The sequence below is a fragment of the Tasmannia lanceolata genome, unplaced genomic scaffold (assembly GCF_043159265.1).
Source record: "Tasmannia lanceolata isolate RefF3 unplaced genomic scaffold, GAP_Taslan_0.1 ptg000019l, whole genome shotgun sequence".
Lineage (NCBI taxonomy): Eukaryota > Viridiplantae > Streptophyta > Magnoliopsida > Canellales > Winteraceae > Tasmannia > Tasmannia lanceolata.
The window spans coordinates 4,718,069-4,740,532 of NW_027518696.1; the positions used below are offsets into that span (position 1 = coordinate 4,718,069).

Here is a 22,464-nt window from a genome sequence, read left to right on the forward strand (position 1 = left end):
TGAGAAATCTACCTAACAATTAGCAAAAGAAAAGGTTCAAATTTACATAAATAGCTCTTACAATCAATATGAAAACACCAATTTGAAATGCAAATTGAATAACGATGCATAGTAGTTAACTTTGGAATATGACACTAAAGAAGAGCAAAGGAATTGTATTCAAATCTACATAAATGGCTCTTACAATCAATATGAAACAGAAATTTGAAATGCAAATCGAATAACGGTGCATAGTAGTTAACTGTGGAATATGACACTACAGAAGAATAAAGGAATTGCATATTTAGAAGTTATTTTCCTTCTGTTGTTATGTCATAATCAAGAAAACACTATTTCTAAAGTCAACACTACAAGGAAACAACATACAGTTACTTCCTAGAGATGCAAACCTGATGGGTGAGGTAATGATCAGGATGATTTACGCAAAAAAAGTGCTCAACATGCTCACTAACTGTCTCGTCTGGATCTGGAGGAACATTTCTAACAAGAACCTGAAACACCATAGCATTAAGGAACAGCAATAAACAAAAGTAAGAGCCACAAATTAGTAGCAAACGTCATGTCATGTAAACAAAAAGTATTTCTCAATATAGCTTCTAACTGTGTAAGGCACAAGAATGATTCATTTCAAATTGGAAGTTTGTGCGCTTCCAATCTTCTACAATTAAATAGATAATCGCTACATAAAAATTAGCTCAGAAATGTATGTGTTATTTAGTAGTTAGCATCTAAAACTTAAGGTTACAAGTTTCATTGATGCCATTTGTTCAAGAAATCAATGTGTTGCCATTAAACTACTTTAGTAGAAGTAAAGATTGCACCTATACATAAAAATGACTAGGAAAAAGGCAGGTGTGTGCACTCACGAGAGAGAGAGAGAGAGAGAGAGAGAGAGAGAGAGAGAGAGAGAGAATGCTTTGAAGGTTATTGTACATGCTAAGTTATTCTAATCATTGACTACGTTTCTTAAGGGTTTTTTTTTAAGGAACTTCTCATGAACGCTCTTTGTTGCAAGAACAACCTCTTAAACCAAGAAAGTGTATCTAAACCCTGCTAATTGCATAATCCCTAAAATGGGCTTACCATTATTAGCTGCACTTTCTCTTTTTTCCATCTTTCAACTCCCCCCTTTCCATTTTGGTCATGATATTCCACTTCCCTGTTCCTCCACTCCTAACTCAGAGTGACCCATCCAATCTAGACAATTTCACACTTAAAAAAATAAAATGACAAAGAGATGGAAACATGAACTAAAAAGGTACTTTACAAATGTAACTAAAAGGGTACTTTACAAATGTAAACAGCTAGGACAAAAGAATGTTTTTCTAAAGATTTTGAAAGGCATATAAAGGGTTAATCCATGAGGTCAACCTGGACTAAACCTTGCTGATGCAGGATCGGGAAGAGAAATGGAAAATAAGAGGAGAGGAAGAAGACAAGGAGAAGAATAGAGGAAGAAAGAAGAAGAAATGAGGGGAGAAGAGAAGAGGGAAGAAGAAGAGAACTAGAAGTAGAAGAGAAGAATTAGAGGGGAGAAATCTCAATCAATTCAATTAATCATCAAAACTTAGAATCTCTAATACATGAGTCCTTTATATAGGCAATTAAACTAAAATTCCATAGAAAATAAATAAATTCCCTAATTCTAAATATCATTAAAAATAAAATCCTAAAAAAACTAAATAACATGGAAATAAATGCCTAGAAATCCTAATGGGCAAATATGCCACTTATTTGGCCTACAATCTGCATCATTCTCCCCCTCTTGAAAAGAACCTCGCCCTCGAGTTTAGTCCGCCCGGATCAAATATGTAGACGACCAACTGAACCAGTAGGAGTCATAATCCGTCAAAAGCGCTCCTGATGTCTAATACTTGTGACAACCGTGAAAGTGATCTGAAATGCTGGCGGAACGATATAGAAGAAATCGTCCATGTAGAATCATATGAACACAAACTGCTCTGGAGAAGTAAACTGGCTAGAAAGATAGCAACGTACTCCTCCTGGATCTGTGTGATAGCTATGGGCAGTACCAATCCATGACCATCATCTAAAAGGTCATTACCAATAAACTCATCCGTGGATATCGGATGCGGCTCAATGATGTCAGACTGACAAATCTCCTTATGATCTTCATGTGCACTGAAATACGTTGTCTCAACCACCACAATCATCTCGATCAGAGCATCTACTGGAGAATCAATACTGTCGTTGTGCTCATGTACTGATATGGAATCGACATCCTCAATGAACTGCTTGTGATCTGCATGCGCTGGCAATGCCTCATCAGTCACTGGACTCTCTAGCTCTATATCTTCCATCTTTGATTCTGTATCTACCATCATGGACTCTACATCTGACATAATCTCAGGCTCAACAACTATAGTTGTCTCATCATAATGTCAGCTAGATCATCATACGGCTCCTCAGTAGTGTTAGCAAATTCCTTCTCCCCTTCTTGAGAACTAATATCATCAACAGGTGGTAGGGGAGTAGAAGTAGCTAAGTGACTGCAAATCCCGCTCACGTACGCAATGCACTAGATATTTGTTTGCCGCGCGGCTTCTTCACGCATCAATCTTTTTTCATACAGATGTGCCAATATCGCATAAAAACTCATAAACTCATGATGGATCTCCTCCCATCGACGGAATGGAGGTTTGCCCTCGTGGTGACGCGCCGTCACCATGCAAATTCAAAACGACTGGGCTTACCGTCTCGCAGTTTCTCTGGCTCAGTAAATAATCGCTTTCTCCCTTTTTCTTTTTTTTCCTTTTTTTTTTCTTATGGCAACAACTCTTGTGGAACAGATTTGATTGAATCTATCGCAGATTCAATGAATAATGGGGCGTGTCTTAGGGAAAAAGGGGGTGTCAAAATCTGTTTGATAAGGAAATTATTAGATAAGGGGGTGCCCAAGGGGGAAAATTAAACGTAGGTTACCTTTATTGTACTGTATACGAGTATATGGGAAACAACTAGCGCTTCAATAATGCGGGCCCCACTTTTTTCTTAAATGTTGCTTGCTTGATAAGGAACCTCTAAAATAAAAAAATAAAAACGCAAAGGGGGGTGTCCAAGGGGGAAAAGGGGGAGTGTGTAGATTACCTCTCTCTTTTCTTTCTTTTCGAAGCTTAATTGACTTTGACCTGTGGTTGTAGGTCACCTTACCCATGAGTGCAAGTTATCAAATATACTTGCTAAAGTATAAAAGAGACTTACTAGTGTGACTCACCTTCACCAGATATATATGAGGCAAGTTGCCTTAAGGCTCTGTTCACTTGTTTTCCGGGGAAAGGAAAAGAAAATGTTTTCCGGGAATCTGATGTGGCATTAGGAAAAGAAATCCAGGGAATCTGTGCAGGAAAAAGTTTCCCTAGACTATTCACTTGCGCTGGAAAAGGTTTCCAGGGAAACTGCTTGCCCTTCCTTTTTGCACTAGTTTTCCAAGAAACGAAATCCGTGTGTTTTTTATCGGAAATGAAATCCCTAAAGGGTGGGAAAATGGGCTTTTCCATGTCATTTTTTGCTTTTTTACAAATATTTCACATGTGTAATTCTATTTTCCCTGGAAAGCAAGTGAACACTAGAATTCTGTCTTATCAAGGTCTTGTCAGGGAAAAAATAAGCTGTTTTCCAGGGATTTGCTTTCCAGGGAACGCAAGTGAACCGAGCCAAGTAACTTTCAAAAAATAGACTTGTGAGTTGCCTTCTTCTCACGACTCAAGAAAGTTGCCAGAGAAACCGTGCCGATTGCCCGCCTCCCGTCGCCGTCAATGGAAAAGAAAGGGACTGCCGGAGAGGGAGTCTTGAGGTCTCGGTGACGGTGAGAAAATTGGAGCCGCTATAGACTTCAAGAGGCTGCTCTCGTGGCTAATATCATGGGGATTTGAAGGTATGTGGTTGGCTACAGGAATGAGTTCTTGAGGCAGGTTGGTAAGAAGATTAGGGTTATAGTTGGTAAAGGGGGACTGATTTATTGAAGGATGTGGGTTTTTAATCACTACTGGGTAGAGATTGGGGTTAGGGTTTGTGAAGAGGTGTCGGCTGATGAAGAAATTGGAAGATTGTGGGTGGTCTGTTAATGCAAGATGTTGAATGGCTAAGAATCTGCTACGATGTTGGGAATTCGCTAGGGCTGAGAATAGGATGGCTCAAGGGACAGTTATGGAAAGTTTTGGCAAGGGTTGCGTAAATGGGCTGTTGGATTAGTTTGGGAAGGGATTTTGTAAAGGTTGTGGAGTTGTTAATCGATCAAGAAAGGAGGGAAAAGTAGGCTGTTGATGGGCTGGAAACGAGTCTGAGAAGAGGATGGCGTCCTCAACTGAAATTTAACCGCGAAGGGCGCTTGGAACTTTCACTCTGATACCGAATTAATGCGGGACCGGGAAGAGAAATAGAAGAATAAGAGGAGGAGGAGAAGAGAAGGGGAAGAATAGAGGAAGAAAGAAGAAGAAATTAGGGGAGAAGAGAAGATGGGAGAAGTAGAAGTAGGAGAAGAGAAGAATTAGAAGGGAGAAATCTCAATCAATTCAATTAATCATCAAAACTTAGAATTTCTAATACATGAGGCCTTTATATAGGCAATTAAACTAAAATTCCATGGAAAATAAATAAATTCCCTAATTCTAATAACATGGAAAATAAAATCCTAAAAAAACTAAATAATATGGAAATAAATGCTTAGAAATCCTAATGAGCGAATATGCCACTTATTTGGCCTACTATCTGCATCACTTGCTTTGACTGTAATTTCAGCACTCGGACATGTCGTCTACATCAAGTTAGTAGCTGTAATAATTTTTAGTAGTAATCTTTTCTTTGAGAACTTTTCTTTCAAGAATTGAAGTAGGCCGTGTGTATTTGTGTTTGGAGAGATATAGCCATCTTGAGTTCCTGAAAACCTCCAGTATAAATCAGTTTGTTGTTCACAAAATATCTCCTGAAAACTTTTCTTACATGTTTCTTGATTTTCAAGGGTTTTGGAATGAATTATCTCTGCTTGGAATTCACGAAATTTCAGTTATATTAATTATAATTATATCAACCGGTATGAGATCATCAATAATAGGTAGAAGCATTCTACCTCAAAATGGTATCAGGGCATCCATAGTAGATTTTGTCTTCATCAATTGGTATCACAGTTAAGATGGCTCATTGAAAACTATTTGATCTTGTATCGAGTAAAGAATCAATTGAAGACAATAAGATGGAAGATATTAGGGAATTGGTGAGACTAAAGGAGAATTGATGTGACAAAAAGGGAATTGATCTGACAACAAGATGAGAAGCGTCATCTAGATATGAAAGAGATAAAAGATTAACTTGCTCAAATAACCTTAATGCTTACTCAATTCCTACGCAATCAAGGGGCGCCAATTTTGCCGGGGGCATGTCGAGAACAATATGGGAGAAATTGAAGGAGAGAAGAGCCCTAAGCATCAAGAGATTAATCAAGATATGATTGTTTTGGGATATGTCAACACAAGTTCAGGAGAAGTTGAAGATGAACCCCTTGAAATCGAAGGTAATCGTATCTACAACAGTGATGGAAATGAGTACATGAAAATGGAAAGGGTGTGAATGAAGGGATGAAGCTAGGTTCAATTTCCAGTGCTAATTCGAGTATGGTTGTTGAAGAAACAGTATCCAGTGAAGGGAATAATGTACCTTCCTCTGAATTGGATTTTTCGAGGGGGTACAATCTCTGGATTGGAGTGTGGAGGAGATCCATAGGTTGGTTTCTAAACACTTGAATCTCCCATTTACAATGAACATGAAGAAATTAAATAGCGAAGAAGTTTTGTTCAAACTTGTCTAGAGAGAACAAGTGAAACGAATAAGATCGAATGGAGGCATGACATTAGGAGAAAACTGGAAGTCCTAGCCCCATGGAACCCAGAGGTGCTTACTGTCCAGGATTCGTGTCAGAGATTGGTTGGGAAGCTGATTTTTGCCATCACCTATCCAAACATCGCCTACATTGAGAATATGGTATGCAGATTTATGCACGTAACACGGTTTCCACATTTCAAATTGGTTAAAAGGATATTGTGATACCTTAAAGGAGAACCAAGAAAGGTGTTCTAAATACCAGAAGGGTACACCTGAACATAAAAGGGGTATGCAAATACAAATTGGGCTGACTCAAGCACTGACCTACGAGTGGTTACTGCAAGTTTGTTGGAGCTAACTCTCTAATCTGAGAGAACAAGAAACATGACATGGTTGTAAGATCCAACACTAATGCTGAATACATAGCCATAGTGCATGACTGCATGCTATGCATGAACTCATGTGGCTCCAAACAATTCTAAGAGAGAAGGGGATAAAGGTTTATTTTCATTTTTTGACAGAATTCTAGGCAAGCTGGACATATTAAACATTCACAATTCACATGCCAGCTTGAGGGGGATGTTGAAAGACACTAGTTTCAAGCATTTTTAGTACAGTGTGTCATTCCTTAGGGTATGTTTCATTGTTTATTTCATGTAAGTTAAGTCGGCGGCATTTTATCATTGTGTAATTTTTCACTAATAAATAAGGCATGCCCCGTGAGTGGAGCACACCGTCATTCCCATGAATTCTCTTCTGCTTCTTCTTACCCTCCTCCTCCTCCTCAAGATCAACAACTTTATACATAGACAAGGAAAATGTTTCTAAGGGGCTTTGGGTTAAAAGTGGTTCAAGAAACCTGAGTCATGTAAATCATCTTAATGTGATTTTACCATCTATCTTTTGTATGCACTTAATACTATCTGTTAACTTACCAACTTCTCCAAAAGCTTAAGCTGTTGCAGAAAGGCGTTATATATCTTTTATACTTTTACACTGCACGTGTGGTCCACTTGGCAAACACGCGGTACATGTGGTCCCACTTTGGGCCAACCATCGCATGTGGATTTTTGCTATCCGGGAGGTTTGAACTCGAGACCTTTGGCTCTGATAACATGTTAACTTACCAACTTCTCCAAAAGCTTAAGCTGTTGGAGAAAGGCGTTATTTATCTTTTATACTTTTACACTATCGATTGACAATAGTTGATTCCCATTTTTCTTCTGCAATGTTCTGCTTGGTAGTCGTTGTACTTCTATCAAAGAAAAATTATGTTAGTACAAGGAAGACATAGGATAAGACAGAGACTCAAACATAGCATATACAAGAAAATTCATATGTCAAGGAATTTTAGTTCTATAGAATTTAAGAAAAGAGAGACCATGAATAAACCATATAAACAAGATACGAAAGATAAAGAAGAAATCGTACAAATTCCATAATGAACTAACCGTAAATTGATCTGGACGACGGCTTTCAGATGCAAGAAAGCGCAGCCGCATTAAAGCAACAGTTTTATATTCTTTATACAACACAAAGCATGTCCAAAATGAAAAGACATAAGACATTACTAAATGCACCCAGAACCTGCAAACGACAAACTTATAATCTCTTAGTATAAGACAAATTATCATTTAATTGTTCAACTCATTAACTTAGAGTGAAAACTAGAAATTTAAGTATTGATTTATGGTATTATAGAATCAAAAAATGAAAGTTGGCACGAAAAGTTATAAATAAGCATTAAAAACTACTAAAAAGTATCTAACAATTTGGAAAGGATACTCTCGGTGTATGGTCCCGGGTTCTTCTTAGGGTTTCTTCTCGGGTTTTCTCTTGGGAATTTTCTCGGGATCTTCTCTTGGGTTACTCTTGGTGTACGGTCTTGAGTGAGAGAAGCAAGGAAACGGTTGCGGGTTTGTGGGTTTTGGGTTTAATCCATTGTAATCCTTGTATATTCTTTTCTCATAGTGAAGACCGTGTTTCTCGACTGAGGATGTAGGCTTGGCTAAACCACGTAAATCTTGGTGTTCATCTTGGGGCTTGATTTATTTTCTACTTTTCCGTTAATTTGTGCACGATCGGATTGGATTTGCCAAGCAGATTTTCTCAACAAATGGTATCAGAACTGTGGTTGGAGCGATTATTGAGACCAGATGGAGTGTTCATAGGTGTTATGGTTGGATCACGGCGGAGTGATCTTTGAGAGTAGAAAGATTGTCCAAGAAAGATTCTCGTTCAAGGTGGAGCGCTACACCGAGAAGTGCGGAGTAATCAAACTTTGAGTCACTAGTTACCGAGGAGCATTCTTTTTGTTTTTTGACAGAGCTCTGTGTTCGCGCGATTCAGCGAGCTATTTTGGCAGAGATGGAGGTAAAATCGAGTTCTACCCAATTCAACATCGACAAGTCTGACAGAAAGGGTAGTTTCACCCTATAGCTGATGAGGGTGAAGGATATCCTAGTTCAACAAGGACTGGTTAAGGCGTTGAAGGGAAAGGATGGGAAGTCGGAGAAGATGACAGATGCCGAGTGGAAAGGCATTGAGTCAAAGGCAGTCGGCACGATTCGGCTATGTTTGGCAGATAACATTATGTTTAACGTTATTAAAGAAGAAGAAGCACCTAAGTTATGGGAGAAGTTGGAAAAGTTTTACATTTCAAAAAGCTTGGCCAACCAATTATATCTGAAGCGGGAGTTGTACGAACTGAAGATGTAGGAAGGCGAGAATCTTCTGGAACACATTACATTGTTCAACGAGCTTGTGGATCAACTCCACAAGGTTGATGAAAAGTTGAAGGAAGAAGACAAGGCCCTTTTGCTTCTTACTTCGCTTCCTAATTCGTATGACAACTTGGTGCGGTAAAGTTAAAGGGAGTCACGGAGTCGCTCTTGTCGAATGAGATGCGGAAGAAACATGTTCTTGATGGGAGTCAAGAGCATGGGCTCGTTGTTCATGGTGGGAATCAAAGAGGAAGGTCGTCTGACAAAAGATCAGGAAAAGGCAAGTCAAGATCCAGGGTTAGCGGAAAGGGCGTGCAATATTATCGTTGCAAGGAATATAGCCACATCTTCCTTAAAAAAGGAATATGGCCACATCAAGCGGGATTGTCATAAGCGAGCATACTAGACGGACAATGATGTAATGAATATTGTTGTGATGGTAATGAATGAGTAGAGCGAAGAGATTGGAGATGTTCTCACAGTCTCCGCAGGTAACCACACTTCTCCTCATGATGAGTGGATTTTAGATTCAGGGTGCCTGTTCATGTACTCTCTAGGAGGAAATATTTTGATACATTCCAGGAGACAAGTGCAGGTGTAGTGTCCTTGGGTGACGGGTCTATTTGTGACGTCACGGGAGTTGGAATGGTGAAGATCAAGATATTCGATGGAGTGGTTCGTAATTTGGGTGGTGTGGCGTATGTCCCAAAAATGAGAAAGAACCTGGTGTCTCTTGGCCAGTTGGACTCCAGGGGTTGCTGGTATTCAACTTCTTCAACTGCATGTAGGGTCTCTTTCGCAGTTGGTGCGAAGATGGGTTTCCAGATTGTAGGCGATGGTGAGAAGGTGATGGTACTTGCGTTACGTTGAGGAGGATTGATAGAGATCCCTCTCCAGGGTTGACTAGGTGAGTCAACGGGTTGGCAGCTACACATGTGCATTGGCCGTGTTGATTGAATCGGAAAGAGTCTGAACCATAATGATTCGAGGGTGTGTAGCAGGCACTTTGGAAGGCCAACGGTGGTTTGCGGCGACAGCGAACTGGTGGCAACATCAACGGAAAAATCTTCATGTGGCTGGGAAACAAGGCACGGTGGAGATTGTTGGAAAGTTGCCTTGTTTCCCATGGCAATGTGGAATGTCGGTGAAACCAAAAAAAAAATAGAAAGCAGTAGTTTAGGTTTTGATAAACCAAGTGATATGAAAGGGCTCTTGTGGGTTGCGGCAAGAGTCGTGAGAGGCTTGGTGTGTGTCGGCTACCTCAAGGGAGTGAGAGATAGAAAGACAAAGAAAGGGGACAGAGAAAAGAGAGAGGAGGAGAATGAGGGTTTCTTCTTGGGGTTTCTTCTTGGGTTACTCTCGGTGTACGGTCATGGGTGAGAGAAGTAAGGAAAGGGTTGCAGGTATGTGGGTTCTGTGGGTTCTAAGTTTAATCCATTATAATCCTTGTATATTATTTTCTCATAGTGAAGATCGTGTTTCTCGCCCGTGGACGTATGCTTCGTCGAACCACGTAAATCTTGGTGTTCATCGTGTGGCTTGTTTAATTTTCTACTTTTCTATTAATTTGTGCATGATTGGATTGGATCTGCCGGATTTTCTCAACACAGTAGATGCACAATTGTTGCAGCACAGGTGCACACTACATTTTTAGGTATACTTAGATTTTATGTGAAACTAATGATGTGAGGCCATTTCTATCGACATCGACAATCTAGTTCTAGTGTGTAAATAGGTTTGGAAAGGCAATATTCTAGTTTTTTTTAATAAATACATCTAGCCAGAGGAAAAAAATTATTCGACTAGATTGCAACTTTTCGTTTAAAACTGGGTTGAGTTGAATTTTCACCTCTATCTTAAAAAAATAATTTATGTTTCAAATTTTATTAGGAAGCTATAATAGTGTACATACAACACTCTTAAAACGTTCATAAGATCTATTAATTGTGTATATTATGAAGTATACATTAAAATAATTTAAAAAGATAAAATTATTATGTTGAGATCATAAGTATAAATTTTAGAGTAATATATTATACAATTTTATCATCTCAAAATGTGATGAACCTAATTAAACTAAGTTCTATCAAATATAACTCAAAACATCACCTTGTTGTGTCAGTAATATATTATACAATTTTACCATTTCAACCATCAAGCATCTAATATGTACCATCTCACAAGAACTCTTTGTTCTATTGAAAGGTAGACATGAACTCTTTAATCTTTATTAGTCTTATTTAGTCTATTTATTTCCTTCGATTATATATGGAAGGAGAGTAAAACACTAAGGGAAAATAACGGGAGACTTGCAAGGTATATTTAACTTTATGGCATCATTCAATGCAATATATAGTACTTAGTTCAGGGAGACAAAACTATAACGTACAATAAAAACTCAAAACATAAAGACCCATTTCTCCAAGAAAACCACTAAGAAGCATAGCCCACTTTTACAGAATGACCACGGAGGAAAGGAGATGAACTTATTGAGTGTATCATACTTTTAGGATATTACAAACAGGAAAATGGAAAAGAAGTGGTAATAAAGTATTGTAACCTTTTTGATCCAGATGCAACATTGGATATTGAGAGCTTATCAATGTCACTAAATGTTAAATCATGAAGATGCTCCAGTGTTCCACCAGTCATATTAACAGGCACCAAGATGGAAAAAGCAAGTATGGTTAGGGGGACAAATATTTTCAAGCTGCATAAGAAAGAGAAAAAATTAGATGGTCCATGTAACCAAGGAACAAAAATCAAGATTTGAAATAATCAAATCAAATTAATACAACACCAATTCGTAAAAGAAATAATCAGTTTTGGGGGAAAAGCTCTTAGACCTCTAATTTGTAAGGAAGAGGAGAAGACAAGCAACCTAAACTTCTCTCAACATGATTTTTATTTGTTAAGTCTATTTGATTACTTTAAAAGGATAGTAAAATGTTATTTCGCAAAAGCATAATTTGCAAAGTAAATAAGAACTGTAATACACGCATGAAACCTGTGAAACAGCCAATTACTCCAAAAGCTTAAGCTGTTGGAGAAGGTGTTAGCACTCCCCTTCACTTGTGACCCCTCTTTTTAGGTTTGGCCTACAAGTGGCACATGTGGTCCCACTTTTGGGTTTAGCCATTGCATGTGGATTTTTACTATCAAGGAGGTTTGAATCCAGGACCTTTGCTCTGATATCATGTGAAAAAACCAATTACTCCAAAAGCTTAAGCTGTTGGAGATGGTGTTATTAAATCCTTTATACTTTAACAAAACCAAAATGAATTAGTTAAATAAAATGGCAATAAATTAATATCAGAACTCGCATCCTCAAAACTCACCCAAGAAGGTAAACCCGAATATATACAGCAGAATCAAGTCCTGCGTGATCAATAAGCTCAAGTTCAGGCATTCTCAATGCTGCGGGCATCCAATTCAGAAACCTTATGTATGTTCCACAATCCAAGTTAACAAACTTCCTTACAAGTGCTCCTGAATGTGTTGGGCTGCTTCTTAACTCCTTAAAATACCATTTTGGGAAGTATACTCTATCATTAAATGGTTGAAGCCGTAATATAGCAAATGCCGCTAGGAATGCAAATGCCGATAGAATATTAATAGCTGCTGCAAGAGCAATATCTCCAACGGTAGCCATTTATTTCAACAACAAAAATTACGCTCCTGAAATTTTGAGATGTGAAAACAGAGTGAGATTCAACCTACAAACTAAGAGTAATATTACAAATAAAACAGTCAGTTGATATAAAGAAGGCAACTCTTAAAGCCAGTAAATATAGTCAAGAGAAATCAGTAGTCGAACAAGGGGCATGGAGAGGAAAACCCAATAAAGAGGACAAATCTGTATGAAGTGCAAAATGGGAAAAAAAAAAGAATATAGTTCAAAGCAGGGAAAAAAAGAAAGAAAAACAAATGTTGACGTTAATTGGAAGCATTTTCACATGCTTAAGATTGGGATCATTTTCTCATCGACAAGGACTCCATATGATTGTTGAGGAACATCTTTTGTTGTGCTACTAATTTGAAATGTTGGTACCATATTAATCAGTACCGCCATAACTAAAAGAATAGGAAAAACATGGTGTATTTAGGTTTTAGAGTAGATCCATTTTAAAAAATTTAGTATAACCAGGATATCTTTTTCAGTCATACACATTGTATGGACACAATAGCCACTGATAAAGCTGTTGGGATTTACATGGAAAGCCCCAAAATACTTTATATGCCGATGATGGCAATGATATCAACATAATAGTTGGGTTATGTGACGAACAACATAATCTTTTGCACAGCCATCCAGCATCATATATAGAATTAGCTAGGTTAATTATCGTGTTTCTATCTCTCTTTATTGGACATTGTATCATTCAATAGCCAATTGATGACATCTCTTAACTATCACCTAAGCTTCATATCAGTCATCAAGAATTACAGTATACTCTTAGTTATATGTATGCAGTTATCTATGAGCAAACTTGCAGGCAAGCTACATCTTCTAATCAGGATTTTGACTCTTTTTTTATTACACGTGTTTTATCCGTACATAAGATTTGTTCCAATTTTGAGACATATAAGAAAACTGTGAGGTGTATGAGCCGCCTCCTTGAGGTACATGGTTCCTTAACGGCTAATTGTGCCAATAAAATGTTAGGCCACGTCATTCCAAGTCTATGTTATCGACTGCAATGTCTCAAAGTTCCAACAGTTAACTTCTTTCTAGAAGGCATTTGTCAAATGATTGGGACTTCATCATTGCCAAATTCAGGAACCAACTTTGTAGTACCAAACCCTACCATAAACATCTAGGAGCCAAAAATATATATATTTGTAAAAGTGCATTTGCATCCACACAACAACAATCACAACACAAAGGTATGAGATGGTACGAGAAGGCACAATCAACCCACATAAATGGCGTTACACCAATTCAAATAGCATGAGCCATACAAGAAATGGGAATATATTTACAAGAATGGCTCTGCAACCCGGAAAGGACTTGCAGTCACAGTAATAAGGCTTAGCAGAACATTCCACAAGGAAAACAACACAACATCCCATATAAAAGCTTCACAACAGCCCACGGAAAAAGCTCCAAAGAAGGCCACAATAGTTCATATAGAGGCTATATGGTAGTCTGAATTAGCCCACACAACGAAGCAGCTCTACAGGATGTAGCAGGTCCAGAAACAAGAGTTAAAGTACTTCATAGACCTTCCACACAGCAATCCACACAGCGTGAATATACGATTTTGGTTAATGATTATTATGAGAATTATGATAGTAAGGCACGGAGAAATTACGATTTTGGTAGATGGTGAAATATACATTAGACTGGTGGTGATATTGATAAATGGGGCAAGGTGAGACCAATGGGAATGGCTTTGGTGGTGGCTAATGCATGTCCTTTAGGAGAACCATCGAAGGCTGTTGATTACGCAGTTCACTGTTATGAAGATTTTAGATATGGTGGGTCTGGGTATGGGACCTATGGGTATGATTCTTTGATGTACTACACCAACTCATACCGTAATCAACAGTCACAAAATCCTGATTGTAGTGTTGGTGCCTACTATTACTTCTTTCATCATCAACCTCTACCTTAAGGACCTCATTTTGGTATTGAGTATTTGAGGTAAATATCTAGAGTTAAATAACCATTGGATGCTAAATTGAATATTCGTCTTCAATTCATAACACTGCCATTTGTAGTATTGCACTACTTTTGTATAATAGATTAATAGTTAACTACCCATTGGCTGCTACATTGAATATTCGTCTCCAATTCATAACACTACCATTTGTAGTATTGTACTACTTTTGTATAATAGATTAATAGCGAAGTGTACCTACTAGAATACTACTGATACCTTGTTTTGATGCATTTATATAGTTGAGTTGGTGCATTACCTTTACTACCTATATTGTTAGTTTCATTACTTATACCACTTATACCTCATTTCTTGTTCACTTGCTTCTATAAATTTATTTCAAGTAGTAGCCTAAAAAGCTCACAGACAAGCAGAAAGGACAAGTTCTGACTGACTCACCAGCACACTAGAAACATTATAATTCACATTAAACATCAAAACATAGATATGTGTTGAACACATTATTCTAAAAAACATTGAAATAAAAGTAAACATTGCATATCAGTGATTTTTTTACCCATTTCAATAAAAAAGATATATGTTGAACGAATTATGCAAAGAAAACCATAGATATGTTATTTTTTTACACGTTTCGAAAAAAACAGTGGGGAGATTTTTTTTTACCCATTTCAAAAAACAATCAGTGATTTTTTTACGTGTGTATGTATGTTTAAACCCTTATTATATCTACAAGACAAACACCATGGCACCTTGAAAGTGAGGAACTTATTAGTTATTACTATGAAGTGAGCGGAATACCACTTTTGAGTAATGGAAACCAGTTCAGAATTTGGCGATGAGCATAAAAGTGAAACTGCCTAGAAAGTCTTGCCTTCATATCTATCGCAATCGCACAAACATGACACAACCTCAAAAGGCTAGTCTAAAAATCAAGTCCAATTCCCATAATAGAGTCATTCTAGTTGATTTTCATTGTAGATTCCTCGAAATAGTCCCAATGTAACTACCAGCCTTCATCCATTTCTCTGGCCACATCGCATCTCTGCTCTGATTAAAAGTTGAAAGTTCAAAACAGCTCCCAACCTAGGGATTATAATTTCTATCAAAATTTATCAGAAATTATCTTGTAAGACCTTTCTGTTGGGATAAAAAACAGTATTACACGTGTCATATACTCATCAACAAAGATCCGCAATTACTCCTCATCATTACCACATCTCAACATGCATAATCTTCTTGCCGTACACGGCTACACGCTACCTTGCCCTTGTGGTGGATGGAGTGTTCTCCCATTCTCCAATCCAGACTTCTCAAACTTGCCTCCAAATGATTAAAATGGTCCACGTGGAGCACGATCTGGAGGAAAAAGCATGCATCCAATATATAAGGGAAAGATAGACGTGCAAAGAAGGATCGAGTTCTCAAAAACCTTCTCGTTATAAGAGAAAAACCAAAGAGAATTCACCTTACTCAGAAAAGAGTCTTCTTATTCTACAAGCTTGGTTCTACTCGCGGGAAAGAAGATGAAAGGGTCTACTGAGACACTAAAACTCTCTTTTTCCTTAGTCTTCCACTCATATTTTCCCACTCAATACCCAGAAAAAGCCTGTTCTTAAGCTTGGTAACTAGGTTGTCTTCCTTATTGTCTTGTTGGTTTATTATCTGGTTGAGCTAAGTTCTGACTTGAGTGTCGAAGTGGTCGTCCGGGACCAAGCCCGGGACCCCTGACCTCATTTTCTGTGGTTGTAGATATCCAGCGGAGAGTCTCTACCAGATCCGGATTTTGGTCTCATCACTTTCTAAATACATATTGATTTGCAAAGGATTTCTTAAAAGCTTTCATCATTGAATTCCTCATCACCTCGTTTCTTCTCTGTTCATCTCAATCATTTAGACCATTTTCTTTATCATTTTATTTGATTTGATTTGATTTGATTTAACAATATAACTGTCTTTCAGTTTTATCAACACTAAAAATGTTATACATATTTCTAATAAATAATCAGAAATTTAGAGAAAAATCCAATAGGCAAAGCAAAGATAATGCTAAATGCTCAGAGATCGAGAGTTTAGCTTCAATACCTCGAAAAAAAAATATTAGTTTCCGATCTTGACGAAGCGGATTCGGAGAGGAAAAGTGGAAGAGAAAGGGAAGTGAAAGCTATCTCAGAAAATTAGGGTTTTTCTTCCCTCTCTTATTCTTTTCTAGGGTTTGTTTTTTGTTCCCTTTTCTGTCTCTCTCTGGGAAGAGGGAGGGCGGCAACAATAGCGGGTCCGTTTACTCTCCTCTTCTTCCGCCCTTTCTAACTTCCCTCGTAATGCCCGTTAGAGATCGAACAAAAAGACGAAATTTGAAATCTAATGGCCCCCATTCTAGAAAAACGCCCTCTCTTCTTCCTAATATATCTAAGTTACCCTCTCTCTCTCTCGCTCACTAGACTAGATTCAACCCTAATGATCGGTTATGGGTCACACAACGGGACACGAATCGTGTGATCTGGACCGTTGATTACTCATGTATGCGCAATCAATTGGAATATTAGCATATATATAATTATATAAAGCAAGCTACTTCTTTTATAGACCATGCGATGAAAGTAGGTCATCTATAATATGCTAGCAAAAAACCCCATGCGATGCACGGGCCGACAAAGAATTGTATAAACCACATCATAGGTTGATCTAAACCGTCCATGTGATGGAACACAACATAAATAGGTTGTGCCCCAAAAATCATTTCCATAGGCTGATCCTAGCCCTCCAATCTATCGAGGTTTCCATAATTCCTCTTCAATCGGATGGTTAAGATCACCCTATAGATTTTTTATTAAAAAAGCATAAAGGAGGGGGGTAAGATTGAAATTATGTGGCTTTAATGGGTGCCTTTGTTAAAAAGCACAAAGGAGGGGGTAGAATTGAAAATATGTGGGTTGAATGGGTGCATTTGTTAAAAAAAGTCAAAAAAGTAATGTGTAATTCTCATAGAATTTTTAAAAAAATAAAAAAATTCTCTTCTTTTCTCTTCTACTATATAGTATACTAGTAAAAATTCCCGTGCGATGCACAGGCCGATAAAGAACAGACGGACCACGTCATAGGTTGATCCAAACCGTCCATGTGATGGAACACAACATACATAGGTTGTGCCCCAAAAATCATTTCCATAGGCTGATCCTAGCCCTCCAATCTATAGATGTTTCCATAATTCTTCTTATCTTAAATCGGATGGTTAAGATCACCCTATAGTTTTTTAATTAAAAAACCATAAATGAGGGGGGTAAGATCGAAATTATACGGCTTTAATGGGTGCCTTTGTTAAAAGCATAAAGGAGGGGTAGGATTGCAATTATATGATTCAATGGGTGCCTTTGTTAAAAGCATAAAGGAAGGGTGGTAGGATTGAAATTATATGAGTTGAATGGATGCATTTGTTCAAAAAAGTCAAAAAATGTCAGGTGTAATTCTCACGCAATTTTCAAAAAAATCGAAAAAACTCTCTTCTTTTCATCCCAGCTTATTGTATTAGATAATTAGACGAGGTATGCTAAACTCACAAGAGCCCTTGTAGAATTGTGAGGCTCCAATAGTGCCCCGCCCTTGTAGGCTTTTTCTACAAGGGCTCCGTGAGTTTAGAATTCCTAATACTAGACATGCTTCTTTCCTCTATCATTTGTTTTCGAAAGATTTAGTTAAAATCTTATTTCTATGAACATATTTTACTGTATTGATCTTGGTATAGCTTTTTAGGGCCCTGTTCGTTTTAGATTTTGACAATTGATCGAGTCCAAAACCAAATACTCGACTCGAAATTAAATGTGATTTTGAGTCCAATAACCAGTTTTGATCTCACAATCAATTGTCCGAAGGAATGAAGAAAAAGGGTCCCAAAACATAAGAAAATTAATTTTCTAAAACTTGAAAGTGGATTTTGAATGTAGTCCAAAAATCTTGACGCTCTTCGTGGCTCAGCAGCGGATGCAAGATTGATAAAATAAATGAAAAATGGGCCCTTCGAACACCGTCGTAGGGAATAGAAAACTTTGATCACCATCGAAGGGGATGTGATTTACTTCGATCCCGTCGAAGTCGAGTTTCTCAGAGCAAAACTAGAAAATACTCCTGCAGGTGCTAATCTAAGCAACAAAAAATTCTCAAAAAGTCAAAGGCAAATTTCATTCAATAATCAAAGTCCACTACATTACTTTCATAACATCTATTTATAATAAAAGAAACCCTAAAATCTAACTTAAGGGTTAAGCAACTAATCGTAGCCGTCCATCTAAAATAACATAAATAAAACCTAAAACGTGACTAAAACTTACCTAAAATAGTAATACCGTAATAGACACTTACCATGTTCTAAAACTGCCTATAACTTAGCCAAATCAAGTATAAATTGCATAATCTTGAGCTCTTTATAAAGGTAATAAAAAAACCTTTCTAAAAACACCAAAATGATGCCAAAATAACTAGATTTGATGCCATAAAAAATTACTACAAATAAAATGACGAAAATACAAATTAAAAGATAAGAAAATTGTCATTCTTGGTAATTTTCGTCCACATCACACTCCCCTGCTTAAAAAAAAAACTCGTCCTCGAGTTTTAAAGTGTTGAAGAACAATCATCAATTGAAACCGTCGAACATCTAATCTTTCTTCATAATCCTGAAGAGGAAAATATAATCTATCTTGAACTTGAACCTGCTCGAATTCATAAATATTCACCGTAGGTTCCAGCACAACATCAAATATAAAGGGATCAATATAATTTGATGAAAAAGTTGATATAATATTTTTTCGTTCTCCCATCTCTTCAATCTCCATTAGTTCACCTAATATATTGTCGGATCCAATTTCTCTTGGTTCATTGTCCATGATTTCAAGCGGCACAATAATCATCGCTTCAAGTGATCCGGCGATCGCTTCGTCATCATCAAAAGATAATGACTTCTGATCTAAACTTTTGGCAATAATCAAATATCCATCTTCCTAATATTCGTCATAAATTGGTGAGGATTCTCAATTTATGATTTCCTCTACGTAATAATAAAATAATTTTAACTGCGGTGTTACCTCCCAATCTTGCCATTCGGCAACTCTTCTACAAGGGCTCCGTGAGTTTAGAATTCCTCATACTAGACATGCTTCTTTCCTCTATCATTTGTTTTCTTCCTATGAAAATTTTGTTAGAATCTTATTTCTATGAACAAATTTTATTGTATTGTTTTTGGTATAGCTATTTAGCTCGCGGGCTAAGGCCTTTGTTCGTTTTAGATTTTGACAATAGATTGTGAGTCCAAAACCAATTATTGGAATCGAAATTAATTGTGATTTTGAGTCCAATAACCAGTTTTGGTCTCACAATCAATTGTCTGAATGAATGAAGAAAAAGGTTCCCAAAACATAAGAAAATTAATTTTCTAAAACTTGAAAGTTGATTTCTAAAATATATTCGTAATTTTAAGGGATAGATTTCTTAAAAGGGTTTTGCTAACGAGTGCCCTTAGGGCACTTGTTAAGGTGCATAGGAAATGATATTTTACACATTTGTTATTATAAATTCACAGAAAATGAGTATTTTTATCAAACATTGTGTAAAATGATTGGAAAATATCATTCCCAATGCACCTTAACGGATACCCTAAGGGTAGGGGTGGACATGGTTCGGTTCGGTTCGGTTTTGGGCTAAACCCAGAACCGAACCATATATATTCGGTTCCCTGAAATTGGAACCAGAACCGAACCATATATGTATGGAACCGAACCGAACCAGAACCATATATAATCGGTTCGGTTCTGGGTTTACCCAACCTTCACCAATGGCCCTTCACCAAGTGACAACCCATCTCAACTGAGTTTCTGTTGTGTTTTTAGTTTTTAGTTTTAAGTTAAAACTTATAAGTTAAAAGGGAGTGAATTAAAACGCCGTGGGGTGATTTTAAGGACTTAAGGTGAGGGTCGGTTCTCGGTTCGGTTTTCGGTTCCGGAATCCGAAACCCAGAACCGAACCGAATTTGCACCGGTTCCCGGATTTCGGAACCGGAACCGAACCATATACATATAGAATCGAACCGAACCGAACCATATGTGCCGGTTCGGTTCGGTTCCTCGGTTTGAACCGGAACCATGTCCACCCCTACCTAAGGGCACTCGTTAGCAAAACGCTTCTTAAAATATAGGGTATGCGTTAGATGTTGTTTTTCAGGAATCCGATGTTTCCCATGTGCCCATATTTTCCAAAGGGAAATGATATCTGCGCCAAGTGGATATCATTTCCCTTTCCAAATCGAGTTTCCCGGTGGTTTCCTGGTAATTAATGACCGCACTAATCTATCTTAATAGTTTTAAGCGCACATGGTTTAAAATAACGCGTAAAAGTTCAAAAAAGCGAAACAAACCAAAGCAAGCGGAATCCACAAGCAATTAAACGACATACGTGTACGGCTACGTTGAAGCCACGTGCCCCGCAAATAAAAAAGAGGAAAACTCCAAAACTCCATCCGAGCACTTTCACGACACGTGGCAGACTCAGCACTTACTAATCCAGATATTTTCTTAGAGTCCCGAAAGCGAGATTTCACTATCCAACCCTTACACGACACGTGGTGCTGATCTAAGAACATCATCCAATTGCTGACGCAAATCTGATTTGGAATCGCAATTCGGTTCAATCTCCTCTCAACACGTTTAATAATCGACAGTGTAGCATTCGCCAGGTGTCTTTGCTAAGGACAAGAAAGGGAGGTAGTTAATCTGCTAATGTAAGCTCGACACGTGTCCAACCGTTTGTCGAGCTATATATATATTGAACCACACGCGGGGGGAGCAGAGCAGTTGTGATCGGAAATGAGTCGGAGAACGAGAAGTTACCCTGCCGGCGGCGAGTATTCCGGCGAGTCTGGGATTCAGAACGAGCGTATTCTGGTGCTCGTGTTCGGGGTTATCAATTGGGACCCGCACGTGGTATGTGTTGCCGCATGCGTGAGCCGAAAGCTGAGGGCAGTAGCTCGGCGCGTGCTTTGGAGGGAGCTCTGTATCTCGCGCGCCCCGAGGATGGCTTGGGCGCTGATGAGCGGCTCGCCAGAAGGGAGGGTCTGTGGTGGCTTCCACGCATTGGCTAAGCTTTTGTTCTTTTGCTGTGGCTCTGAGCCGAGCCGCGGCTCGGGGGGTCACTTTATGAGAGAGTCGAGATTTTCTAAAACGTCTGGGAAGAGCTTTTTAGTGAGGAAATGTTGGGGGGATTTGTTGTACGTGAGTGACCCGTGTGAGCATTCGATGGGGCCCACTGAGGATGACGTGGGAGTGTACAGAGGAGTTTTTAGGGCGTTCATGAAATCTAAGACGCGCGCGTGTTTGATTAAGAGACAGGTCCAATTGGAGCACAGGGTTCGGTGTCCGTACTGTGGGGCTCGTGTTTGGAGCATGAGGACGGCTAGGCTCGTGCCACGTAGTGCGTCGAGGAGACTTGGGTCCCATGATGGGACCCTCGAGTACTTCGTTTGTGTTAATGGGCATTTGCACGGGAGTTGCTGGTTGGTCCCACTATCGAGTGATGAGGATGATGACGTGGCACTGTGTGGTCGGTCCAATGGGAGTTATGTTTCTGATTAGGTGGGCCCAGTTGAGATTTTTTTTGTTGTTGTATCGGTGGTGTGTGGTGTACTTTTGTTTGGTTTTTTGTCATTGAGCTTGCTTTCGTTGTTGAGGACATTTCCATCCCCTTTGGCATTATTTTGTAGCTATGGTAGTGTAATAAATGATATTTCCACCCCCATTTCCATCATTTTCAGCTCCTTCCATTTGTCTTTCTCCTGAAAATAACATCGTTTCAATGAAAAGACAAACAGAATAGATAAATGCATTTCTTTTTTAAGAGAAGACTAAACAAAAGAGGGTAAAATTTGGGACACGGGTTTACTCTGGTATCATTAGTTTATAAGCTGGTCCTTATTAGAGGCTTGATGGATTAAGGAACTAAGATCATCGGATTAAATTGTTCTCAAAGGCATTTGACCGAACTTGTGGTCGCTAGTCGAACCAATGGATCCAATCACATGTGTACAAGTCACATAAGAGAACCCAAATAGCGCATGTGAGGAACAAATCTACTTTTCCCGGATGGAAATCCTATTAGTTTTGTCGGTTGTTGTAAGGATCTTTTGGGATTGCTTGTGTTTGGGGCCTATCAAGTGGTGGGGCCGGAGAGGGACAAGGTCCATGAGAGAGAGAGAGAAGGGGAAAGAAAAACTCTATTCATAATAGATTTTGGGCGATGATATT

General features: G+C 38.4%; 2 protein-coding genes across 2 annotated transcripts in view; one reads left to right on the top strand and one right to left on the bottom strand.

The window, feature by feature from the left end:
• LOC143852220 (ERD (early-responsive to dehydration stress) family protein) overlaps positions 1-16,530 on the bottom strand; it is a 42,309-nt gene extending 25,779 nt beyond the window's left edge. The window contains exons 1-5 of the mRNA XM_077361603.1: positions 16,265-16,530; positions 11,897-12,236; positions 11,119-11,268; positions 7,287-7,422; positions 390-491 (exon numbers count right to left, since the gene is read on the bottom strand). Of these exons, the coding sequence (XP_077217718.1) occupies positions 390-491; positions 7,287-7,422; positions 11,119-11,268; positions 11,897-12,210 (702 nt within the window). The 5' untranslated portion in view covers positions 12,211-12,236; positions 16,265-16,530. The remainder of the gene's footprint in view (positions 1-389; positions 492-7,286; positions 7,423-11,118; positions 11,269-11,896; positions 12,237-16,264) is intronic.
• Positions 16,531-20,998: 4,468 nt separating this feature from the next.
• On the top strand, positions 20,999-21,977 carry EDL3 (EID1-like 3). Its single transcript, XM_077362674.1, has one exon. It carries the CDS (start codon positions 21,031-21,033, stop codon positions 21,793-21,795), a length of 765 nt encoding a protein of 254 aa, XP_077218789.1. The 5' UTR covers positions 20,999-21,030; the 3' UTR covers positions 21,796-21,977.
• The last annotated feature ends 487 nt before the right edge of the window (positions 21,978-22,464 follow it).

Excerpts from the sequence above, each read along its gene's own strand:
- EDL3 (XM_077362674.1), top strand. The coding sequence starts at position 21,031 with ATGAGTCGGAGAACGAGAAGTTACCCTGCCGGCGGCGAGTATTCCGGC.